The following is a 25,425-nucleotide window of genomic DNA, read 5'->3' as shown; positions in this document are numbered from 1 at the left end:
ATTGCATTTGGTGAAGTGTGAATTTCAAAAGATGGCCCCTTTCACATCACATACTGCTTGCGGAATTGTGAATTAGGTAGGTTCACATGGAAATGCAAACCAAACTGGATTTCTGATCCATCTCTACTAATTCATTTCCTATCTACGTGGGTTTGGGCGATTCAGTACCTGAGTTCTCCCCCAGCATATGTAAGATTTGCTCAGGATACAAGATGAGCTATTTAAAAACCATATAAAAGTTTGAAATAGCTTGTCTAAAAGCTCATCCACACTTTCTCTTGTCCTGCTGCTTTCTCCTAGGGAAAACTGCTCTTTAGTGCTCATTCGGAGCAAACATCAGCTGGGTTTTCTCCAGATTGACATTTGCTCCGATTGAGCACCAAAGAGTGGGTTTTCCCTGGGAAAAGAATGGGGCGAGGGGGAAATTGCTTGGACCCTCCCCTTGGACCCATGCTAAGAAAGTGCAGATTAAGCGGGAAATCGCTGAAATCTGTGCTTTCTAAGCACAGGACAAGCAGGATGAGCCCTAACTCTCTGAAGCCAACCTGACTTCCTGGATCAGACCAAATAGTTCATTTTGTCCGGGGTCCTGTTTTGACCCTCAGTGGTCAACCAGATTTCTTAGAAGAAGCCAACCAGCAAAGTTTAAAGGCGATATCCTGGAATAATAGAGAATGATAGAATTGTAGAGTTGGAAGGGACTGAAAAGGTCATGTGGTCCAACTCCGTTCAATAGGGAAAGTGGATGGAGAACAGCTTTTCTCCTTTCCTCCTAATACTAGAACTAAGTGTTAAATCACTAGATAAATATTGATGATTGCCGATATCCTAGAAACGACACTCTCAAGCGGTAGGAAACCACTCAGGAGGTCTTGAGGGCCTCTCGGCCTCCGAATGATTGTTCTGGGAGAGGCACAGGTGTAAATCTGCTGTAAATCTGATCCCTTCGCAGCAAATCCAGTTCTGTAATAACCATGTTTGCATGCAGCAATAAAACATGCTCCATCTGTCCCTATTATTATTTTATTCGCCACTGTCCATCTTGTGTCATGCAGTGATCAAATGCTGTTGCTGGTGTTGCTGTTTTTTGTAACTTTTTTAAAAATTTCATTTTATAGCGTATATAAAACTGAGAGAACGGTTAGAACAACAGTTCAAAATTAAAAGGTGAAAAGCAAAGCTATAAAATAGGGGTGTAGAATGAGCACAGCTGCACATGGGGAAAAATAACAAAGTCCTAGTAAAGAATATTAATGTTATCTGATCATCAGATAATATAGTTCCAGATGGGCAAAGCTTGTGGTGTGGGTTGTCTTGAAAACAATGGTTCTGTGGTATATGTAATAAAATAATGTCAAATTGTATAAATAGTGTCTGGAAGTCCTGCAGAAATCTCAAATTGTGCATAATTTTCTCCATTGTTGCTATATTCCAGAGTTAATGGTACCAAGCAAAGTGTTGGTACTGTTGACATGGGTGGTGCTGTGCTCTAAACCACTGAGCCTCTTGGGCTTGCTAATCAGAAGGTCGGCGGTTCAAATTCCCATGACGGGATGAGCTGTCATTGCTCCATCCCAGCTCCTGCCAACATAGCAGTTCGAAAGCACACCAGTGCAAGTAGATAAATAGGTACCGCTGTGGAAAGGTAAACGACGTTTCTGTGCGCTCTGACTTCCATCACGGTGTCCTGCTGCACCAGAAGAGGTTCAGCCATGCTGGCCACAGGACCCGGAAAGCTGTGTGTGGACAAACGCCGGCTCCCCATGCCTGAAAGTGAGATGAGCGCCACACCTCATAGTTGCCTTTGACTGGACTTAACCGTCCACGGGTCCTTTATCTTTTTCTTTTTCTTTTTACTGTTGGGTAAAGGGCTCTTGCACTCAAATCCTGCTTGCTAGTTTCCACATTGGGGCATCTGGTTGGGGCACCGAGCTGAGGGGGTGCCTTCTCAATAATAATTTTTAATAATAATTTATTATTTTTACCCCGCCCATCTGGCTGGGTTTCCCCAGCCACTCTGGGCAGCTTCCAACAAAGATTAAAAATACATTAAAATGTCACACTAACAACTTCCCTAAACAGTGCTGCCTTCAGATGTCTTCTAAATGTCAGGTAGTTGTTTATCTCTTTGACATCTGATGGGAGGGTGTTCCACAGGGCGGGCGCCACTACCGAGAAGGCCCTCTGCCTGGTTCCCTGTAGCTTTGCTTCTTGCAATGAGGGAACCCCCAGAAGGCCCTCGTGCTGGACCTCAGTGTCTGGGTAGAACGATGGGGGTGGAGACGCTCCTTCAAGTATACTGGGCCCCGGGTAAGTGCTTGCCTGGCTTCGGAAAGGAGATGTGAGGGCTTTGGCAGGGTCCTAAATCCCTCCCATCTCCTTTCCAAAGCTGAGACAGAGCTAAATATGCTTTGGGAAGGAAGTGGGATGACTCTAGGACCCTGTCAGAGCCTCCCGCGTCCTTCAAAATACCGCCTCTGCCCCACAAGCCATTTCCTGCCTGGGGCAGCCCAAAAAAGTTAGAGAAGAAACCAAGAGAGGAGTATTCAGTGGCAGAAAATGTCACGGCCTGGGTGCCACCACCAAGAAGGCCATGCCACAGTGGTGAATGTCTTCCTTTCCTCTACAGTCATAGAAATGGAGAGTTGGAGAGGATCCAAGAAATCATTTAGTCCACCCCCCTGCAACGTGCCTTCCTTGGTGTCTCAGATGATGATGGGACTGTGAGCAGCCAGAGACCCTAGCATCGTTCGGACTGTGTTTCTTGGCTCATGCACCAAGATGCCTTTTCGACAGAAACTTGGCGACGTGCCTGCTCCTCAGCATAAACGTCGTAACTTATTTTCCGGAACAGACTAAAATTAATATACCCTGGCTCTTTGCTTGCCAGATTCTCATTCCCAGCCTCATGAGAGATGGGCAAAGGGCAGTTCAGCTACAAGCAGAGAATGTCTGGAAGGTTTTTGTGTTTATTTGGGAATTCCCAGCCCTACACATGATACTTTAAAAAAGGAGTAAAATTTAAGTTTCTAGGGGAATGATAATACACTTGTTGTCGCTGACGCCTTATATTCTCCGTGTTAAACCAATGTGTTGGCGGCGCGGAAAAAATGAACAGAATGTAGTTTCTTGCCCTTTGCATTAGCTCAGGGGACTATCTGATGCAGCTGAGTGTTGGAAGAATCAGGACAGGCAAAATAAAGGACTTCGTCCCGCAGTGTAGATTCCAGCGATGGCATTTGCTACCAGAAAATATAGTCATAGATAAATCTGAGGAGGACCTGTATACTAGCCCTGATGATTACCGTATTTTTCTGTGTATAAGACTGCTGTGAAGAAGCTACCTCCTCAACAACTTTGTAGCGACCTCGCCCAAAAAGGCTCAACAACTCAAGGGTGATCTCCTCCCAAAAATATTGATTTCTTAATTTTGAGTTCAAAAAAATAGGTGTTGTCTTATACATGGGGGTGTTTTAGACACGGAAAAATACGGTACATTCTATTGTTTTATTTATTTGTAATGAATGTGGTGTACATGGTTCTCCCGCTCCTCATCTAATCGCCACAACAACTCTGTGAGATAGGTTTAGCTGAGAGGCAGTGACTGGCCCAAAGTCACCCAGTGAGCTTCATGGCAGAACCAGGATTTGAACCCTGGTCTGCCAGATCCAGCACTCTAACTGTTACCCCACACTAGATGTGCCGTATCACATGAAAATATTGTAGTGCGATCAGGGCCGGTCCACCCATTAGGCAACATGAGGCAGCGGCCTTAGGCAGCGACAGGATTCACAGCAGCAGTGGATCTGGTCCATCACCCACTGCAACAGCTGCAGCTTGCTCCTTGAATGCCAGATGCTCCTTGAATGCTCCTCCTCAGCATCCTCGAGAGCCAGTGTGGTGTAGTGGTTAAGAGCGGTGGACTCATAATCTGGTGAACCGGGTTCGAGTCTCTGCTCCTCCACATACAACTGCTGGGTGACCTTGGTCACACTTCTCTGAAGTATCTCAGCCCCACTCACCTCACAGAGTGTTTGTTGTGGGGGAGGAAGGGAAAGGAGGTTGTTAGCCGCTTTGAGGCTCCTTAGGGTAGTGATAAAGCGGGATATCAAATCCAAACTCCTCCTCCTCCTCCTCCTCCTCCTCCTCTTCTCCTTCTTCTTCTTCCTCCCCTCAGTGCTGCCTCTACAAGATTGAAAGATTGGTCTCCCCTCAGCCCTAGGGAGGAAACTGCGGGTGCTGCTGGGCTCTGCACCCATCCAGTATCATTCACAGTAACAGACCCTCCTAGTTTCCCTATTTTCCATGGATGTCCCTGATTTAGAGAAGCTGTCCTGGTTTCGGATTTGATCCCGGAATGTCCCACTTTTCCTTAGGATGTCCCTATTTTCGTTGGAGGTTATGGAGTCATCCAACCCCTGAGCCGTCTGAAGGCAATCCTGTATAGGGAAGGTGTTTTTTTAATTATTTAATGTTTTATTATGTTTTTATATATGTTAGAAGCTTCCCAGTGTGCTGGGGCAACCCAATAAGATGTGTAGGGTACAAATAGTAAGATTATCATTATGGAATGGGACGTCCTTATTTTCATCAGAGAAATGTTGGAGGGTATGGAGTGAGCTGCTTCCCCCCACCCTTGCCCAGTAATGGTCTTTGATTCCCCCTTCAACCGTTGAGTAAGGTAGATTTAACTTTCCTCCTTGTTCCTGATGGAGATATTTATTCCCCCTTTGCTCCTGATGTAGGTCTTCACTCACCCCTTCTTCCCTGGCATTTGGGGGGAAGGCCGCCATTTTGAGATTTGCCTCAGGTGCCAAAATGCATTGGGCCGGTCCTGAGCCTGATGTTATAATAGCGGCTTATATTTAGTAAAAACAAAAAATACCCAGCAACCACTTTCACTTCGCTCCAGGAATGCCATATGTGGCTGGAAGTGTCCCTCTTTTTTTGCCAGATTAGCATTCCCTCAAATCAGATCCCTTCCGTTTTGACTCCGCAAATAGCCCATTAGGTCACAAGCAAAACACAGTGGGTTGATTCATCCTGGCTCTCGGAGGCGGTAAAGGAAGCCATCACTTTTCGAGCTGAAATCCAAGATTGTGTGGCATGGTCTGCTGGAGACTGCCGGGCTAAAAAAGGAGATAAATCTGGTTTTCATCCCCACAGCAGAATGTGGGCATGACTCCCACGGCACAAGAGATGAAGTGGATGTTTTGAACCAGGTCTCCTCTTGGTCTCACACTAAAGCAAGACAACTGTGACAATTTAAGAAGAGCCTGCTGGATCAGGCCAATAAATAAACCATCTAGTCCAGCCTGCTGTTCTCACAGTGGCCAACCAGATGCCTGTGGGAAACCCACAAGCAGGATTCGAACACAAGATCCCTCTCCCCTCCTGTGGTTTCCAGCAACTGGCATTAAGAAGCATTGCTGCCTCCAACTGCAGAGGCTGAGCTAGTATGCATTGGTAGCTGTACCCTCCTTGAATTTGTCTATCTCTCTTTTAAAGCCATCCATATTGGTGGCCATCACTGCCCACTGTTCAATGAGTTCCGTGGTTTAACTCTGCACTGTGAATAAGTCCTTCCTTTTATCCCTGCAACATTTCGCTAGACAGGCTGGTTTTAGCCTTAAAAACTAAAAGGCTAGTAATCCAGAATGCTTTAAGGCAGATTGGATTTCCCTGGCATTCCTCCCCCCCCCCCACTTTCTCCCCCTCAAAATAACCACCACACAAACAGTCTTGTAAAAGGTGGAAATAACATTTATTCACTCAGAATACAGATAGGTAGCCATGTTGGTCTGCCATAGTCGAAACAAAATAATAAAAAAAATCCTTCCAGTAGTACCTTAAGAGACTGTAGCACCCTGCTTGTGGTTAACGCTTAGCTGGAATGAAATATTCAACGCAGCAATAGAGAAATTAAAATAATAATTTATTTGTCAGACAAATAAATGAGAGAGACAGTGGTATATGGTTACCAAAGCTCTGCCCACTCCAGCCCTGATGGCCAGCACTTATATTTCCTCAGCCCAGCCCCCTTGCTCCTCCTTTGGCTGCCTCTGTCCAATCAGCCTGGTTGAAATTCCTATTGGCTGTTTGCTAGAACCAATCATAAAAGATACACCCATTTCCTATTACCTTTTATGGGAGACAAAGAGCTATATTTCCTTCTATCTATAAATGGCAAACAAGTAGCCATATATCTTACATTTGCCTCAACAAGGCACCTTAATTACCAGATCACTTCTTGCCCTCCTTGCCCTATTGCCCTCCAAAACAGATGGCTAATGGTTTTAAATTTTTATCTTAAACAGAGGTCAGAGATCTTGGGTTCACATTCTCACACACCATCAATGAAAGATCTCCTTCTTTGGAGGTCTTTAAGCAGAGGCTTGACAACCATATGTCAGGAGTGCTCTGATGGTGTTTCCTGCTTGGCAGGGGGTTGGACTCGATGGCCCTTGTGGTCCCTTCCAACTCTATGATTCTATGATTCTATGAAATAAGAATCTAACATAAGAATCTAACATTTCTTACTTTCTAAATCCTTTGCATAATTACATTTAAGCCAATATATTTCATACATAACATATATAGATTTTTAGAAGCAAAGGCCTTTTCAAAGTAAAAACTTCTTCAGTTTACAACCCCCTTTCCTGGCCAGCTGCTTTTCCCATTAGCTCTTGCCCTTTAACCTGTGGCTCAAGTCTCTAATGGGAGACACATGGTATTATATTTTGTTAAACAATGAATCCTACTATTTACCAACTCTTAATTAGTGCTTTTGCAGCTTGATTGTATTCTGTAGGGTCAGTAACCTAGTAACCTTTGCTCTCAGCCTGTAATTCCCTTTTTACAACTTTGAGAATTTTGGCTCCTGCTATAAATCAGGGGGCCCTTGTCCAGGAGGATAAACATCTGCCAAAAGTCTTTTAGACAGCTGGTCTTCTGCCTGGCATTAAAAACACACAAGCATCTGCAAATATATATATATTTAAGCTCATTTTAAAATACAATTCTTGATCAGATGCCTCAAGACCAACTAAGTTTGTTATTGGTATGAGCTTTACTTGCTGAAGAGTAGTAAGAGGTACAGCAGCTTTGTTCAGGCAGGCTTAAAATGGTGGTCCAGTTACAAACACATACTTAAGTCTAGCTTAAAATGGTGCCTGAGCACTGGAGCTCAGAAAGGAAGATGATAGATGATAGATAGATAGATAGATAGATAGATAGATATAGATAGATAGATAGATAGATAGATAGATAGATAGATAGATACATAATGATGATGATTAGATAGATAGATAGATGATAGATGATAGATAGATAGATAGATAGATAGATAGATAGATGATAGATAGATAGAAAGATAGATAGATAGAAAGATAGATAGATGATAGATATAGATAGATAATAATGATGATGATGATAGAAGAAGAAGAAGAAGAGTTTGGATTTGATATCCCGCCTTTCGCTCCCTTTAAGGAGTCTCAAAGCGGCTAACATTCTCCTTTCCCTTCCTCCCCCACAACAAACACTCTGTGAGGTGAGTGGGGCTGAGAGACTTCAAAGAAGTGTGACTGGCCCAAGGTCACCCAGCAGTTGCATGTGGAGGAGCGGAGACTCGAACCCGGTTCCCCAGATTACGAGACTACCGCTCTTAACCACTACACCACACTGGCTCTCAATAGATAGATAGATAGATAGAGAGATAGATAGATGATAGATAGATAGATAGATAGATGATAGATAGATAGATAGATAGATAGATAATGATAGATAGATAGATAGATAGATAGATAGATAGATAGATAGATGATAGATAGATAGATAGATAGATAGATAGATAGATAGATAGATAGATATAGATATAACAGAAAGACTGTGAGCTTCAGCTCCCATGATGTGCCTATCGAGCAAGCTATGAATTGTAGGTCTGGCTGCTTTTTGAATATCCTAGAATTTCAACTTTCCCTCCCCCTCCTTTAGGGCTCAGCATGCCATCAAAGGGTTGGTGTTCAGAAGAGGCAAGCATGGTGGAGGGAAGGTCCAGGGTATTTGGATGATGCTTTAGGTCACATAAATTTAGACTGTGGACCATATACAGGCTAGGGCCAACAGGTTACCCATCCCAGAATTAGAGGACAGGTATAGAATCTGCAATGTGATTGGCTGTTCTGAGGATGCAAGAACACCCAATTGCTCCTTGTGGCTGTCAATTATCTTGTGTCTCTCCACCCCTCCCACTTCTTCACTAGGTGGGTTTTCCTTTATGAGAAAGGCTACCAGTCCAAGGATGGCATCATCAGCTCGGTCTCTGTGAAGCTCAAAGGATTAACCCTGACAAATACCAGTGAGATCGGCCCGCACATATGGGACGTGGCTGATTATGTTTTCCCTCCTCAGGTAAGGAATTAAGCACTTCTGTCCAACAGAAGGAAAAGAAGCTCTTGGAAAGTTTGGTTTTAAGAAAAAGGAATTGGTTCCAGTGCCGGTTCACGCCCTCCGGAAAGGAACCAATTCAATTCCTGTTCAATTCGCAACTCATTCCTGTGGTCCTTCACATTCTCCACACAGACACCCTAACCAGCCTTCAGAGTTTTACAAACTGCTCTGCTAGTATAGTTAAGAAGATGAAGAAAATGTGGGGGGAAACAGAGTGGGATGTCAACAATTTTCCTATTTATTTCCCCATATAATTATTATCTTTAAGCTTAAACAACAACAACACCTTTCAGATACAGTGGTACCTCGTGTTACATACACTTCAGGTTACATACGCTTCAGGTTACAGACTCCACTAAGCCAGAAATAGCACCTCGGGTTAAGAACTTTGCTTCAGGATGAGAACAGAAATCATGCTCCGACGGCGCAGCAGCAGTGGGAGGCCCCATTAGCTAAAGTGGTGCTTCAGGTTAAGAACAGTTTCAGGTTAAGAACAGACCACCAGAACGAATTAAGTACTTAACCCAAGGCACCACTGTAGGTAAAATGATTATCACAATCAAACACAGAGTTAAGTGTGGCCACACACACTGTGAATGTAACACAAACCGCAATGAGACCCAGCAGTATGTAAAAATATTTGCAATGTACCCCGAAATACAAACATGTAAAAAAAAAAAAAAAGGACAATCAGTTAACAGCAACACAAATAGAACTGTAATACTATGGAACAACCAGTTATAGATCTGTTTTGAGCAGTAAATCTTTATCCTCTATGTCCCAGTTTATCCTAAGTCCATAGCTGTCAACGTTTCCCCTTTTTTAAGGGAAATTCCCTTATTCCGAATAGGATTCCTCGCAAGAAAAGCGAAAAGTTGACAGCTTTGCCTAAGTCTCCTTGGTGAAAGCTTTTCTCAACTATCATCTTTGAGGAATGTATCTCAGTAATCCGGGATGTGCATCAGCAACTGATAAGAAGTCTTTGAGCTGAGCAGTTTTCTTTTTCACGAGAGGCTGTTCTCTGAGGTGCTGATGGAAGTTTTTCACAAAAATTGGCCATTCACCCTTCTTTTGTCGTGGTTGTATTAATTGGACAGTTTTTCTTCCTGCTTAGTGCTATTTATACATATTTGAACTCTGTACGCAAATGGCAGTGCTTGTTGGTAGCTGATATCCAGGACATATTCACCCCCTACACGTAAAGCACTATGATACTATAAACAGTCATGGGTTTCCACAAAGAATTCTGGGAGCTGTAGTTTGCTGATACAGAGAGTTGTTAGGAGGCCCCTATTCCCCTCACAGAGCTACAATTCCAAAAGTGGTTTAACAACCAATGCCTTTTCCCAGGGAATTCTGGGAATTGTACTGTTCTGTGGGGAATAAGAGCAGGAAAGTTGATAGTATTTTTTTTTTTATTGCCATTACCCGCCCTTCACCAGCAGGTCCCAGGGTAGGTGACAACTTAAAATTATGAATTAGAAGCAGTTGAAACACATTACAGTCACAAGAATAGGGTGGGCCCCCAAAACACACATCTCAGGCGCAAAAATATGTGTTTTCAGCATTTGCCAAAAGCAGTATAGCGAAGAAACCAGTTGCATCTCCCTAGCAAGGGAATCCCACAATTTATAGGCTGGTTGATATGGCAGTTTGATGTGTTATGAACCAACCTTCTCGTCACTAAATAATGGATGGAGGAGATTTTGTAATAAGCTGACCTGGAATTTGATAATGCCACCACCAACGTCAAAGGCAAGCTGGTAAGCCAACCTGTGGACCACCTGGTTCACAGAATCACAGAATTCTACAGCTGGAAAGATCCTGAGGGTCATCTAGTCCAACCACCTGCAACGCAGGAACCACAGCTACAGAATCCCTGACAGGTGGCCCTCCAACCTCTGCTTAAGGACCTTCAGTGAAGGAGAGTCCTCCACCTTCGCAAGGAGTCTGATCCACTGTTGAACAGAGAGCAGAAGAGGCATGTTGTTGTTGTTTAGTCGTTTAGTCGTGTCCGACTCTTTGTGACTCCATGGACCAGAGCACGCCAGGCTCTTCCACTGCCTCCCGCAGTCTGGTCAAACTCATGCTGGTAGCTTCGAGAACACTGTCCAACCATCTTGTCCTCTGTCTTCCCCTTCTCCTTGTGCCCTCCATCTTTCCCAATATCAGGGTCTTTTCCAGGGAGTCTTCTCTTCTCATGAGGTGGCCAAAGTATTGGAGCCTCAGCTTCATGATCTGTCCTTCCAGTGAGCACTCAGGGCTGATTTCCTTAAGAATGGATAGGTTTGATCTTCTTGCAGTCCATGGGATTCTCAAGAGTCTCCTCCAGCTCCATAATTCAAAAGAGGCCTAATTACTCTTCTCCTTACCCAAGCTATCTGGTCTTATTTTCCTCTGTAGGGCGACAGTTCCTTTGTGGTTATGACCAACTTCATTATCACCCGTGGACAGAAGCAGGAAACATGCCCTGAGGTAATCGGTTGTTTCTTAATTCCACATATCTCTCTTTCCTTCTTCAGAATGTGCTCACAGCAGCCAGCTGCAAACACACACAAAATTAGGCTGTGCAATATTTGCCGGCGAGTCCAGAGTTTGGAGTCCTGGAGTGGAGAAGATGGGTAGCAACATCTTTGACGAGCACCCCGGCTCTCAATAAGTTGAATGAGAGAGGGGGTATTCTGGCAACAGCATAAATTGGGGGGCAGTGGGAGGGCAGGGAGCGGCACACCCCTGTTTCGCTTCAGGCGGCAAAACAGGACGGACCGCCCCTGCTCCCTGCCTAGGCAGGTGCTTTCACTGCACTTCTTTTGGTGCCCGCTAAAAACTTTTTAAAAATTGTTTTTATTTCATTTTACAAGTGTAAAGTTATAACAATACCAAATACGTATCCACATAAAGAGATTTCTCTGAATCTCGGGACTTCCCACTATCCCCTCCCTGGGTTCTATTGCCAACATTTTTAGCTGCATATTATTTCACAACCTCTATTTTGCATCTCTCCATATCATCCACAATATTTGTTACTTACAAGTGTTATTAGAATCCTGCTACTGTTTTCATCTGCTTAAAAGTGGTCTAAAAACAATTTTTGTTTAGGTGAGCCTACCCAGATGTGTTGAATGTTGACGTTTTTACCTTTTTTGTAATTAATACATTACCAAATAGTTGTTTTTAGCTGTTTTCACTGATAATCTCACTGTTTTGCAAACTGCTTTGAGGGTTGTTGATTTTGTTTTGTTTTGTTTTGTTTTTTTACAATCAAGCGGCATTTAAATTTTATTCCAATAAATAAATAAACTCCCTAGAGTCATAGAATCATAGAGTTGGAAGGGGCCCTAAGAATCCACTAGTCCAACCCCCTTGCCATGCGGGAATCTCAACTAAAGCACCCCTGACAGATGGCCACCCAACCTCTGCTTCAAAAACCTCTTATGAAGGAGAGTCACCACCTACCACCTTTCGAGGGAGTCTGTTGGATTGTTGAACAGCTATGAGTTTAAAGAGCTGTTAGACTTTCACACTGCTCTGACCACTGATCCATCCACAGGGGTCAAACGCAGCCAGCTGCAACGCAGCTCTTTGCTCCATAGATCTGCTTTAATCCACAGCAGTTCCACCAAGCTATGCATCTGTGGGAAGCAAGGTGGCAATCCTACCAGCTGCAGTCTGGCTCCTGCCCCTCCTAGACCTGTATCATGCCACATCTGGGGCTGATGGGGAGTTTTAGTCCAAAACACCTGGATCAAACCAGGATGGAGAAGGATGACTTTCCCCTAAAGATACAAGCAGGCCACGACAATGATAACATTCCATCATCTGGCTAAAACATTCAAGAGGACACCCTGGTAACTCGGGTTAAAGATGCTTCAGGTTACATACGCTTCAGGTTACAGACTCTGCTAACCCAGAAATATTACCTCGGGTTAAGAACTTTGCTTCAGGATGAGAACAGAAATTGTGCAGCAGCGGCAGCAGGAGGCCCCATTGGCTAAAGTGGTGCTTCAGGTTAAGAACAGTTTCAGGTGAAGAACAGACCTCCAGAACAAATTAAGTTCTTAACCCGAGGTACCACTGTAGAGAAGAGTTTCAAATGGGGGAAAGTTGGCAAAACTAACAGGCACGAGCAAAAGCTCTGCAAGTTTAAGGCTAGCAGTGGACTGAAGAGTAACAGATTCTGTCTCCCACCTCCCTTCCTCTGCAAAGCCCAGGAATTTAATGTAATCAGAGGCCACTGATATTGCAGAGCTTTCTGCCGCGAACACAGATGATTCAGAAGGGAGTGTTCTTGCCCCAGTGGGAAGTAACAGCAATTGTGCAAGAACAGGAGAGCCCCAACCCTGAAAAGAAACGAGCATAAATGTTAATAGGGGGGAGTTCCAAAAGGTCCCGACTAGGAAGGGTGAAAGGTCTGTAAAGTGGCCAGGATGAGGGATGTCGCAAGACGTTTGTACAAATTAATTGAAGTGCTTTAATGAAGTGCTTTCCTGGCAAACAACCAAGAAGCAGAGCACTAATCAGGGACAAAGCAAAACAAGTAACGGGATGAGAGTCCTTGTGCTATTTTCAGGGATGCATCAAGCTGATGCAGACAATGCCATAAAACTTTGTTTCTTGTCCTCCTTTCCATACCACACAAGGTCATCCGCCATCAGGAACCTGCCCCTCCACCAACACACACCATCTCCCAAGTCTTCTGCTTCCATCCTGTAACCCCCAATGAAGTGAGACTCACTTCCTCAGCAAACCTTCCAACCATGCTAGCCTGACTTGTGCTCCTCCATCACTAGTTTGATTCTTCCCATCCCAACAATCAGGGGTGGTCGGAGTTTTAGTCCAGCAGCGTCTGGAGGGCCACAGAGTCCTCAGCAATGACGTACCTGATGTAAGAATGCAAAAGAGATGTGATGTAAATTTACATCCTGGTTGTTGAGTGACACACGTTTTTTCTGCCGTTATCTCAGCATCCCGAAGCAGGGAAATGTGACCAAGACAGCGAATGCACTGCCGGAAAGTTCCTTCGTCAGGGCCAAGGTGAGAAGGAAACCGTGCAGGCAATAAGCCCTTGTTGCGTTCACCCTGTGACTCATTATATATCTTCCTATATATATAAAAACGTAAGGCTGTCGTCACACAGCCCGCATTGGAGGATTAACATCACCATCCCTGATTTGCATGAAATCAGGGCAGGGCTGCAAAAGAGAGGGCAAAAAGCTTTTCTCTATCCACTCTCTCCATGCCATGCATAATGTTATAAACTTCTGTGTTGATTTGACTGCCATCAGCCCCGGCTAGTGTGGCAATATGTCAGGGAGGAGGATGGGAGTTATAGTTCTTCAACCTCTGGAGACCCACAAGTTCCCCATCCCTGGTCTAAAGCTTTCAAGGTGAAGTGCATAGATTAAACGCAGAAGTTTCCCTTCACAGGTTTACAAGCTGCTAGAGGAAATCATGGGTTAGAGGAGGCATGGGCAAACTTGGCCCTCCAAATGTTTTGGGACTACAACTCCCATCATCCCTAGCTAACAGGACCAGTGGTCAGGGATGATGGGAACTGTAGTCTCAAAACATCTGGAGGGCCAAGTTTGCCTATGCCTGGGTTAGAGTGTAGTAGAGCTTTATCCAAAGACTGCAAATAGCTCATGCTGGTCTCTTAGGTGATCTTTTACTAACCGGACTATGTTTTCCATTTCCTGCAGGTATCATGACTGGGAAGTGTGTGAATTTTAGCCACACAGAGAAAACCTGCGAGATCTTTGGGTGGTGTCCGGTGGAGATCGATGACAAAGTTCCTAAGTAAGTCTCTGCTTTCTCATCCAAGCGACACTAGTCCTCATAAAATCAGAAGAATGTAGAATGTTGTCTCTTAGACCATTGGGTCCATCTAATCAATGATTGTCTATTCCTGGGATCCTCAACACAGCATGAACTGGGAGGGTTTTGTGTGTGCATTTTTAATGTGTGTTTGTGTATGGTTTAATATATAATTGTTGCTCATGGCTCTAGATTGTTTTTATTAATAGTGGCATATAATTTTGTAAATATGAAAGGTGGAGGGGTATCCCCACCTCCGTTGGACACACGCATTTTGACACATAGGCACTAATCCTGCTTTTGTCTTACAGCCCCCCTCTGCTTCTGGCAGCTGAAAACTTCACCTTGTTTATCAAGAACAGCATCACCTTCCCCAAATTTAAAGTTGCCAGGTAAGCCCGGGATCCATGAGATCGTGTGGGACAGTCCTCATGCTATACTGTAATGTTGTTGTTGGTTTGTTCTTATATTACCTGCCCCTCCACGGCGACTTATAAAATTAAAAACAGTTTAAAAGAAGTTAGAATCGTATAAGGGTTTGTTATTCTGACTGGAGTGTAGTGGACATTCATAAGATTTTGGAATGCAGAAATATAGTAAATCATCGCCAAACCATCAATTATAGCACACAGGGGGAGGGGGGCACCTAAATTGTATAATTTGGCTTTTATAATTATAATTTGGCATTGTTATAATGTGGCTTTTATTGGATTATTGTGATGGAAAACTAATAAGAATTATTTAATTTTTAAAAAAGTTAGAATCGTAAAAATAAAGTAGGTCCTAAAACCGTACAGCTCAAGCCGGGGCAAAGATGTGCGTCTTCAGCATCCTCTGTGTTATGTACTGAGTTGAATAGGATTCAGAATGCAGCAGTCTGATTGGTCCTAGAACAATAGGATTCAGAATGCAGCAGTCTGATTGGTCCTAGAACAATAGGATTCAGAATGCAGCAGTCTGATTGGTCCTAGAACAATAGGATCCAGAATGCAGCAGTCTGATTGGTCCTAGAACAATAGGATTTAGAATGCAGCAGTCTGACTGGGCCACAGGAGCCACCCAATCCAACCTCAGGTGGAAGTGAATCCGCAACCTGATTGGCCTACAGGAGAATCCCGGAATTAGCCAATCACGTGGGGCCCATTGTGTAAATAATGTATATAAAGCAGACATTTGGGGGGAACTTCCATTCCTCCTCACTACTATGAGCTGAATAAAGAGCATGAAATCTACACTCGACTCCAAGTATATTTCACTCTGGAAGCTGTATAATGAAGCTGGACATAGGACTCCAGGCGGGGTCCTGTCTTGAACCTACCCTGCCCTTTCCGCTCATGGTATGATGCTTAAGGCAGCTGGCAGCCCAGTTAACAACCCTATGTAGTGAGCCATCCACAAACAGAGATAACAGGGTTTGTTTCTTCCTCTTCCGCAGACGTAACCTTGTGGAGCGAGTCACTAAGAGCTACCTCAGGAACTGCACCTACCACAAAGACAGGGACCCCCTGTGTCCTGTGTTTGAGCTGGGGTACGTGGTGGAGGAATCCGGGCAGAAGTTTTCCGTTCTCGCCCTTAAGGTGAGGACTTCCTCCTGGCCAGTCTGGGCAAGGGGAAATGGGTTGACTAGTAGGTGCTGAGTCAAAGTGGGTGCTAAGCAGGCATGGATGACTCCAATCCTTCAGACGCAAACCAGTTTTGCAGGCCGTGCTGGATTTACTTATAAGCTAAACAAGCTATAGCTTAGGGCCCCACTCTCTTGGGGTCCCCAAAAAATTTAGGATGCCCTCTTGTTCCCCTGGGCAGGGGGGCGTCGTTGGCATCACCATCTCCTGGGACTGTGACCTCGACTGGCCTGTGAGGCACTGTGTGCCCGTTTACCGGTTCCATGGGCTTTACAATGACGACAACAACCTCTCTCCAGGGTTCAACTTCAGGTACGGTGGCCTTTTGGGGTTGTTCTGTCCCGTCTGTCCGTCTCTCTCTCCCCCCCCCTTATATTTATTCCATTTGTACCCCCACCTTCACCTCCAAGGAGCTCAACGTGGCACGCTCAGCTCTTCTCCCTCTCCATTTTTTCCTCACAACAACTCTGTGAGGTAGGTCAGCCTGAGAGAGGCAGGGACTGGTCCTCAAGGTCACATTCGTGGCTGGGTGGGAGGATTTGAACCCTAGTCTCTCCCAGGTCCTAGTCCGTCACTCTAACCAATATGCCACTCAGCAATAAATGCCAGCTGCTGGCATCATACATGGGGAGAGCACTGCTGTGAGGCGGGTGGCCTGAGGAGAGCCTTGAGGGCCAGACAGAGAGAGACCCTGAGGGTTCCAGTTCCAGAAATCCTTGTTCATTTTCATGCATACAATTGCCTCTTTTTGCTTTGAAAGGTACGCCAAATATTATAGAGAAAACGGAAGAGACCTAAGAACCCTGTACAAGGTGTTTGGCATCCGATTTGACATTCTGGTGAATGGGAAGGTAAGGCTCGCTTTGGCGTTTTCTCCTTGTGGCCTCGAATGTTGTGAGTGGAGCCTGGCTTCCAAGTAGGCTGGGTAACGTCAGTCAAATGCAGCTGCGAGTAGGGTTGCCAGACCTCCTGAAATATCTAGGTTTGCCTGGCCCCCTCCAGGTGGCAAGGGTAATAATAATAATAATAATAATAATAATAATAATAATTTATTATTTATACCTGGCCCATCTGGCTGGGCTTCTCCAGCCACTCTGGGCGGCTCCCAACAAAATATTAAAATACAGTAATGCATCAAACATTAAAAGCTTCCCTAAACAGGGCTGCCTTCAGATGTCTTCTAAAAGTCTGGTAGTTGTTGTTCTCTTTGACATCTGGTGGGAGGGCGTTTCACAGGGCGGGTGCCACTACCGAGAAGGCCCTCTGCCTGGTTCCCTGTAACTTGGCTTCTCACAATGAGGGAACCGCCAGAAGGCCCTCGGCGCTGGACCTCAGTGGCCGGGTAGAACGATGCTTGAATCTCCAGGTGGGTGAGAGCTCCTTCAATAATAATAAAAATATTGAGAAGAATGTGCATGCAGCTTGCTGGCTGCAAATTATAGCCTAGACTATCTGGGTTGGTGGGTTGCCTTCCTCTGCTCCCCTCTCCCAATTAACCTCCATCTCCAGGGCCTGCCCCATGACATCACCAGGGGCCATCCCTAGGTCTCAGGTTTGGACCTTGAAATCTCAGGGTCTAGGATGCTCCTGACCTGGCAATCCTAGCTGTGTCCCTGGTTTGACCAACCCTCACCCACTCATCTATCCCAGCTTTTCTTAAAGGCGTTCAGGGCAGTATACATGGTTCTCCACCCCCATCTCATCCTCACAACAACCTTGTGAGGTAGGTGACACCAGGAGCAAGTATGACAAGCCCAAGCTTCTTGGTTGAGTGAGGATTTGAACTCTGGTCTCCTCGCCAGTTGCTCTAACCCAAAGAAGGGAACCTGTGGCCCTCCAGGTGTTAACTGGAGTCCAGGCAGGATGATGGAAGCTGGGAGTTCAGCAACATCTGGAGGGATGAAGGTTCCTCACTACTGCTCTAACCACTATACCTCAGTGCCTCTCAGTCCCAGGTTGAAAGCTCAAGCAGAAGGTTTACCTGCATTGGGTGCAGATCACATACTCCGTATTGTGAAAATCCTATTGTTTTAGATGGAATTTATTCCCAAGCAAGATGCAAATCAGGGGGTGGGGCATTCCCAGGCCACACCCCTTCCTGCAGCTTTAATCACTCACAGTTGTGCAGAATTAACCAATCAAAGCTCACTTGCTTTCTTTGGTGGCCATTAAGGACAGTAACAGTTCTCCCCTTGCCATCTCTGTTCCTATCCAGGCAGGAAAATTTGACATTATTCCAACGATGACAACCATAGGCTCCGGGATTGGCATCTTTGGAGTGGTAAGTGCTGTTATGAAGAACCCCAGAGGAGTCGGGCTGCTAGATCAGGCCCTAGCAGGTCGGTCTAGTCTCACAGTGGCCAACCAGATGGCTGTGGCAAACTCTGAAGCAGGACCCGGGTGCAAGAGCACTCTCCTCACTTGTAATGCCCAACCACTGGAATTCAGAATCAACAACAGCACCTCCAACAGAAGACAGAACACAGCCACCATGGCTAGTAGCCACTGACGGTCCTTTTCTCCATTAATCTGATTCTCTTGTAGAGCCATCCAAGTTGGTCGCCATCTCTGCCTCATGTGACAGGGAGTTCCCCAGTTTCACTATGTGTTGTGTAAGGAAGTACAGTGGTACCTCGGGTTACAGATGCTTCAGGTTACAGACGCTTCAGGTTACAGACTCTGCTAAACCAGAAGTAGTACCTCGGGTTAAGAACTTTGCTTCAGGATGAGAACAGAAATCGTGCTCCAGCGGTGCAGCAGCAGCAGCAGCAGGCCCCATTAGCTAAAGTGGTAACTCAGGTTAAGAACAGTTTCAGGTTAAGAACGGACCTCCAGAACGAATTAATTTCTTAACCCGAGGTACCACTGTACATTATTTTGTCTGTTTAGAACCTTGCATCACCCAGCTCTATTCTGGCTATGAAACAGGTGGAACTCCAAAAGAATCTGCAGGCATTTGCAACCTTGAGCGCTGTTGTCACTTAATGCATCAACATAAAGAGAAGACAAAAGACAGATTTGCCAGAGATCTGCATGCCAAATTATTGGCATAGGAGCCAACTTGGATTCAACGGCTATAGTTTAAGTGCAACATGCAACCCATCTCGCCATTGTTGGGAAGACTGTGACCAGGTGGTCTGTGTGGTTTTCTCAGGCCACACTCACACCATCCATTTAAAATACTCTGGTGCCACTTCTGATGGTCATGGCATCCAGGAGTTACGGGTGCTGAGAGTTCTTAGGAGACCCCATGTTCCCCTCACAAAGATCCCTGGAAAGAGGGACTGGTTGTTCAACCACTTTGGGAACTGAAGCTCTGTGAGGGGCATAAGAGCCTCACAGCACCCTTAACAAACTACAGCTCCCAGAAGTCTTTGGGAGATGTCACCAAACCTCTGCTTAAAAACCTCCAACGAAGGAGAGTCCACCAGCTTCCAATGGAGTCCATTATACCCTCCAACGTCTCTCTGATGAAAATAGGGACATCCTAAGGAAAAGTGGGATATTCCAGGATCAAATCAGAAACCGGGACGGCTTCGGTGAATCCCGTAATGTCCCTGGAAAACGGGAACACTTGAAGGGTCTGGTCCATTCCACTGTTGAACAGCTTTTAAGAAAGTTATTCCCAATGTTAGTCGGAGTCCATGCGCTGATTTTTTCTACCCGTGTGAGTGCCCTGACGTTCACCGCCCTTTCAGAGATTTAGCTTCCAGAGACTCAATTTTTCTGTGAAAGATTAAAATGGGAGACAAAACTAGCTTTAGAAGGAGCACATGGCAGAAAACAGAGACTGTATTACCTTGTAAAGTGAGAGTGTCTATGGGAATGGCAGGAGGGCACTGTCACTCAGGTCCATCTGTAGCCACTCGAAGCACATGTCAACAACACTGGACATCCTGTTTTGTCTTCTGCAGGCCTCTGTACTTTGTGATCTCCTTCTGCTCAACTTCCTGTCCAACCGGGACTACTACAAGCAGAAGAAGTTCAAGTATGCAGAACAGGATTCCATCAAACCTGTGAGTAGGCATCACGTTCTTCCTCCTCTCCAGAAGGGCCGCAACACGCCATAAATCTGGGCCGCGTCTGCTGCTCGCTGTGGTTAACGGTTTGGGCTTGGAAGAGGGTGGTTTGGATTCCAATCCTTTTTTGGCCGTAATGCTCAAGAAGCAACAGCAGGCATGCCACAATCTGTTGACCCAAGGCCGGCTCTACTGTTAGGTGGCGTGTGGTGGCAGCCTTAGTTGCTGAGGGGTGGCAGTGAGATGTTGGAAAGCAGAATTGTGTGCTTCACGTTATGCCCTACGCTCGCTTTAGCTGCCCTCAGGTGTGGTGTGGGCGTCTACCCCAACACCAGCGCTTACGTAAGATTCGAGTGCAAGACCAGTCGGCTTCTGTAGCCGGAATGAGGAAGGCGCATCACCTTGTCCTTTGCCTCAGGCGGCAAAATGTTTTCAGCCAGCTCTGACTTGGGTCATATTGCGATACCACTTTAGACATCAGGGCTTCCCCCAAAGCATTCTGGGAGCTGTAATTTTTTTTAAGGGTGGTGATAATTGTTAGAAGACCCCATTCCCCTCACAGAGATACAAAATTCCCAGAGTTCCCTGGGAAGAGGGGTTGACTGTTAAATCACTCTGAGAATTGCAGTTCTGGGAGGGGAACAGGAGGCTCTTAACAGCTCTCAGCACCCTTAAAAACTCCCAGAATTCTTTGGGGGGAAGCCATGACTGCTTCAAGGGGCATCATAGTGCTTTAAACAGACGGTGTGAATGTGGCTCATCATGACAGGGTGAGGTTTGTTTATTTATTTACCCTTAATTCAAAGAGCAAGGGGACTTACCTAGGGACCCTGTAGCCATTCAGATAAAGTTCGTTCTTTCCTTCCACCCCTTGAGGTTTTTTTAAGGGGGAAGGCTTTCATTTTGCTCCCGATGAAAAAGAGGAAATTTGGGGGAGGCAATGCCGTGATGAACCAACATGTCTCTCATTTTATTTATTTTATTTTTGACTGGGGAAAATCTTAGGAAAAAGAAGATGCCGTCATGTGCGACTTACACGGGAAGGAAAAGGTTGTTCAATGAAATTGTAAGTGGCTATGAAAAACAGTATAAAATGAGGCGGTGACTGAGTGCGCAAACCTAGGCATGTCTGCTTGGCAGTAAATCCCACTGAATTCAACAGGACTTAGTCCAAATTAAGCTTCATCTGTCCTCATCTAAACATCCTGTTCAATCATTTTGTCCCAAATGCAAAAACCTCACCCATCAAGCATGTGGTCACATGACGTCCATTTCACAGATAAAACCAACATCGAACAACACACCATCACAATCATCGTAAATTGTCATATTAACTTATAAGGCCCTGAACAACTTAGGACCCAAGTATTTTACCTTGGAAAATCATAGATTTGTAGAGTTGAACCAGACCAGGAGCATCATCTGGTCCTGCCCCCTGCCAACCATATTTATTTATTTCATAAAATTGGTACACCACGACTTTTTTTTTAAAAAAAGCAAAAACCATCAGAGCATAAATGGCAAAGAAGAATGAAATTATCAGTTTTTTAAATGTTAAAAACAAGGATGTAAAACATCCAAAAAAAGGTAGAATCAGCAATAAACTAAAAACAGACTGAAACGTGCAACAACATTCTACATATCTAGTAAAGGTAAAGGTAAAGGGACCCCTGACCGTTAGGTCCAGTCGTGACCGACTCTGGGGTTGCGGCGCTCATCTTGCTTTATTGGCCGAGCGAGCCGGCGTACAGCTTCTGGGTCATGTGGCCAGCATGACTAAGCTGCTGCTGGCGAACCAGAGCAGCGCACGGAAACGCTGTTTACCTTCCTGCTGGAGCAGTACCTATTTATCTACTTGCACTTTGACATGCTTTCAAACTGCTAGGTTGGCAGGAGCAGGGACCGAGCAATGGGAGCTCACCCCGTCGCGGGGATTCGAACCACCGACCTTCTGATCGGCAAGCCCTAGGCTCAGTGGTTTAACCCACAGCGCCACCCGCGTCCCATATCTAGTAGGCTTATCTAAATAAAAATGTTTTCAGCAGGTGCTGAAAAGAGTACAGTGAAAGCACCTGCCTGATTTCCACAGGCAGGGAGTTCCAGCGTGTTGGTGCAGCCACACTAAAAGATGGATTTCTTACACAATGGGTATTGTGTGGCACCCGTAACAGTGCCAGTTCTGCATGTTGAAGCAGTCAAGTGGACATAGATGGGGTGGGGTGGGGCAATCTCCCAAGGAAACTGGTCCCAAGTTGCTAAGGGCTTTATATACTAATAGTAACAACACATTGAACTCAGCCCGGTAGCAAATCAGCAACCAGTGCAGAGTTCTGAGCACAGGTGTTACATGCTGACAAGGCCTCACTCCTGCCAGCAATCATGCTGCAGCATTCCACGCTCACTGCAGGTTCTGGATCAAGTGCATGAGAAGCCCCACAGAGAGCACATTGCATAGGCATCCAAGGTTGGTATTTTTCTTGGTTCCCCTCCCCACCCCCCCAGTGGCGGAGGAAGGGCGGTGTGGTGGGAGGGCAGGCCGCCTCGGGTGTCACCACAGAAGCAAAAAAAACTTGTTTTGATGAATTGGAAGAGCCGCAAAAAGATTCCTTTGAGCGCATGGATTGATAATATGGACAGATTAGCTACGAATTGCATGTCGACACAAATTAAGAATGGATAAATATGAAGAAATCTGGATGGAATTTTTAAGTGATAAGACGGAGAGTGGTGGGAAGTAGGGGGAGGAGAGAGAGGTGGGGAAATATTGTTTAAAAAGGTGTTGTTGTCATTTAGTCATATAGTCGTGTCCGACTCTTCGTGACCCCATGGACCAGAGCACGCCAGGCACTCCTGTCTTCCACGGCCTCCTGCAGTTTGGTCAAACTCATGCTGGTAGCTTCGAGAACACTGTCCAACCATCTCGTCTTCTGTCGTCCCCTTCTCCTTGTGCCCTCAGTCTTTCCCAACATCAGGGTCTTTTCCAGGGAGTCTTCTCTTCTCATGAGGTGGCCAAAGTATTGGAGCCTCAGCTTCAGGATCTGTCCTTCCAGTGAGCACTCAGGGCTGATTTCCTTAAGAATGGATAGGTTTGATCTTCTTGCAGTCCAAGGGTGTAGTCATAGGTATATCAGTGTATTCAAATCTGAATTGTCAAATCGTGCTACAGTGGTACCTCGGGTTACATACGCTTCAGGTTACATACACTTCAGGTTACAGACTCCGCTAACCCAAAAATAGTGCTTCAAGTTAAGAACTTTGCTTCAGGATGAGAACAGAAATCGTGCTCCGGCGGTGCAGCAGCAGTAGGAGGCTCCATTAGCTAAAGTGGTGCTTCAGGTTAAGAACAATTTTAGGTTAAAAACGGACCTCCAGAACGAATTAAGTACTTAACCCGAGGTACCACTGTATTAGTGTTATTATGGTTTTTGTTGTATGTGTCTTTTGCGATTGTTGCTTGGGAGTGACGTGGTGGCTTGGGCACCCACAGGCTCCGCGCTGCCCCAAACTGTCCGTCTGCCGCCTCTCCCTCAGCTGTAGGGCGGCTGAGTGGGAGGAGGCAGGCAGATTCCTCGGAGGCCCCATAGAGCGTCCTGCCCCGGCTCACCTGGCCCTAACTCAGGGAGCAGAGCGTGCAAGCCACCCCGGGTGCCCGACTGGCTTGCTCTGCCGCTGCCCCCCTTTCTTCCTCATATATTTACTTCTTAACTTCTTGCAGGATCCACTCACCAAGCACATGCCCCGCCTCCTCTTCCTTCTCCTCGAATATGTGGCTGTCGACCTGAGAGATTTATCCACCTACCCCTTCCTGCTGAACCCCGGAAGCACGGGACTCGCCTCCCTTCTACGGCTCGGAGAGGCTGTTTTATAGACTCCCCCAATATTCTCAGTGCAGAGAACACTGAGAGGACGTGTTTTGAAGAGTCACTTGAGGTGGACACTGGAACACTATAAAAAAGGACAAGATGCAAGCTGTCTGGGGAGGATTTGAGACAGCCTCTGGGACTCCCGACTGGGGATGGTGCAGAAGCCGAGGACGTATGTCGAAGAGACAGGGAAACGCAGCAATGGTCCTTCTTGGAGTTACACTATAGATGCAGCCAAATTGCACGTAGTTTATTTTGGACGTTAGGGAACCAGTAATGTCAAACTAGCCTAGGGATGTGGGGTCAATTCCACTTGCATTTAAAGATGAACTTTCCTAGTAACAACGAAACAAGACGCAGACTTAAACACAGCCGTCCTTTGAAATTCACAATCTTGTGGTGCAGTTCTCTCATTCTCATTTTCCCCCATCTTAGGTTCAGTTGTTCACATTTTCACATCAGTTTGCACTTATATATTTTTTAAGAAGTCCTTGTGAAAATGCATCGGCATTTTAGTGCAAATTCTCATGTACACTTTTTCGCTTTTTTAAAAAATATTTTATCGGTTTTCTTTGATGTATAGCAAAATATAACTAGTCAACTAAACTTAATCATAACACACACACATCCAGTCTTGCCAGCTACTGGGTAAGTATTCAGTCCTTAATAATATTCATGTCTTTTTTCAGTTTTTCTACAAAATTTCTCCTGCATCACACATTTTTGCATGCAAAGCATATTTTGCCAAACACAGTGCATTTTTGGTTTGCTATTTGCACCAGCATATGCATTTCTGTGAAAACTTTACCTGTGTACGATTTTTTGCACACACTGCTTGACCGAAAGAACAGGTTGCAAAATTCAGAGAAGTGCGAATTTTGAAGAACGGCTGTGTCTCTCGGTTCACAAAGTGTGAATTGCATAGATTCATGTTTACGTGTGAACCGAACCAAAATTCTCCTCCATTCCTACAAAGCTGATAACAAGGACTTGCATCTGGCCTGGCCTTATGCTGACCCTCTGCAGTAGAGAAATGTGTGGTTCTTTGGCAATGCCCAAAGTCCTTAGAGATGGTGGTTCTATGTGAGCAGCTCATCTTTGCCAATGGCATCAAACACTCCCAAGGCTGCCAGCGACTCTGAATGGGCCCCTTACTTAATGGCACAGCTCAGTGGTTTAGACACACACCCACACACACACCCCACTGCCATGCTTTTCAGTCAACAGCTGTTCCTGCTGCATGAATCCCAGGGAAGGTGGGTTGCAGAGGCCTGTTTTGAAATAATATATTTTTTATTTTTAAAAAAAGAGAAAGAGAAATAAAGACCTTTAGTTTTGGTACTACCTCAATTTTCTTTTGCTCCATGATTACCCTTGTGTGCATATTGCTGTGCAGCTGGCAGTAATGATGGTTCCTGATTATTTATTGAATTTACATCTTGCTCTTCCTATCCGAGGAGCACAGGGCGGCAAGCAGGTGTACCCTTTAAAACAAAAGCATTTCAAAATGGATTTTAAAGGTTGAAACATTCCTTAGTCCAATGATCATCAGGTTGCTTGCAATGGTATTCTTCAGACTTCAACTTCATTCTGGTTGCTCCTTTCTGAACCTTCTCCAGCTATCCTGGAGAAGGAGGTGGTGGGAGCTGTATAATGGAT

The 25,425-nt window shown here is 45.4% G+C and overlaps 1 protein-coding gene across 1 annotated transcript in view; it reads left to right on the top strand.

Annotated features, from left to right (window-relative positions):
- P2RX1 (purinergic receptor P2X 1) overlaps positions 1 to 25,116 on the top strand; it is a 29,987-nt gene extending 4,871 nt beyond the window's left edge. Inside the window, exons 2-13 of the mRNA XM_083587894.1 lie at positions 8,262 to 8,409; positions 10,852 to 10,923; positions 13,413 to 13,482; positions 14,148 to 14,244; positions 14,574 to 14,654; positions 15,698 to 15,839; positions 16,066 to 16,196; positions 16,645 to 16,735; positions 18,100 to 18,165; positions 19,799 to 19,900; positions 20,909 to 20,969; positions 23,619 to 25,116. Coding sequence (XP_083444020.1) covers positions 8,262 to 8,409; positions 10,852 to 10,923; positions 13,413 to 13,482; positions 14,148 to 14,244; positions 14,574 to 14,654; positions 15,698 to 15,839; positions 16,066 to 16,196; positions 16,645 to 16,735; positions 18,100 to 18,165; positions 19,799 to 19,900; positions 20,909 to 20,965 — 1,057 coding nt within the window. The 3' untranslated portion in view covers positions 20,966 to 20,969; positions 23,619 to 25,116. The remainder of the gene's footprint in view (positions 1 to 8,261; positions 8,410 to 10,851; positions 10,924 to 13,412; positions 13,483 to 14,147; positions 14,245 to 14,573; positions 14,655 to 15,697; positions 15,840 to 16,065; positions 16,197 to 16,644; positions 16,736 to 18,099; positions 18,166 to 19,798; positions 19,901 to 20,908; positions 20,970 to 23,618) is intronic.
- The last annotated feature ends 309 nt before the right edge of the window (positions 25,117 to 25,425 follow it).

The sequence above is a fragment of the Podarcis filfolensis genome (genome assembly GCF_964270895.1).
Source record: "Podarcis filfolensis genome assembly, chromosome: 15".
Lineage (NCBI taxonomy): Eukaryota > Metazoa > Chordata > Lepidosauria > Squamata > Lacertidae > Podarcis > Podarcis filfolensis.
Note: the sequence above shows the minus strand (reverse complement) of the source record. Positions and strands in the feature narration are given on the sequence as shown.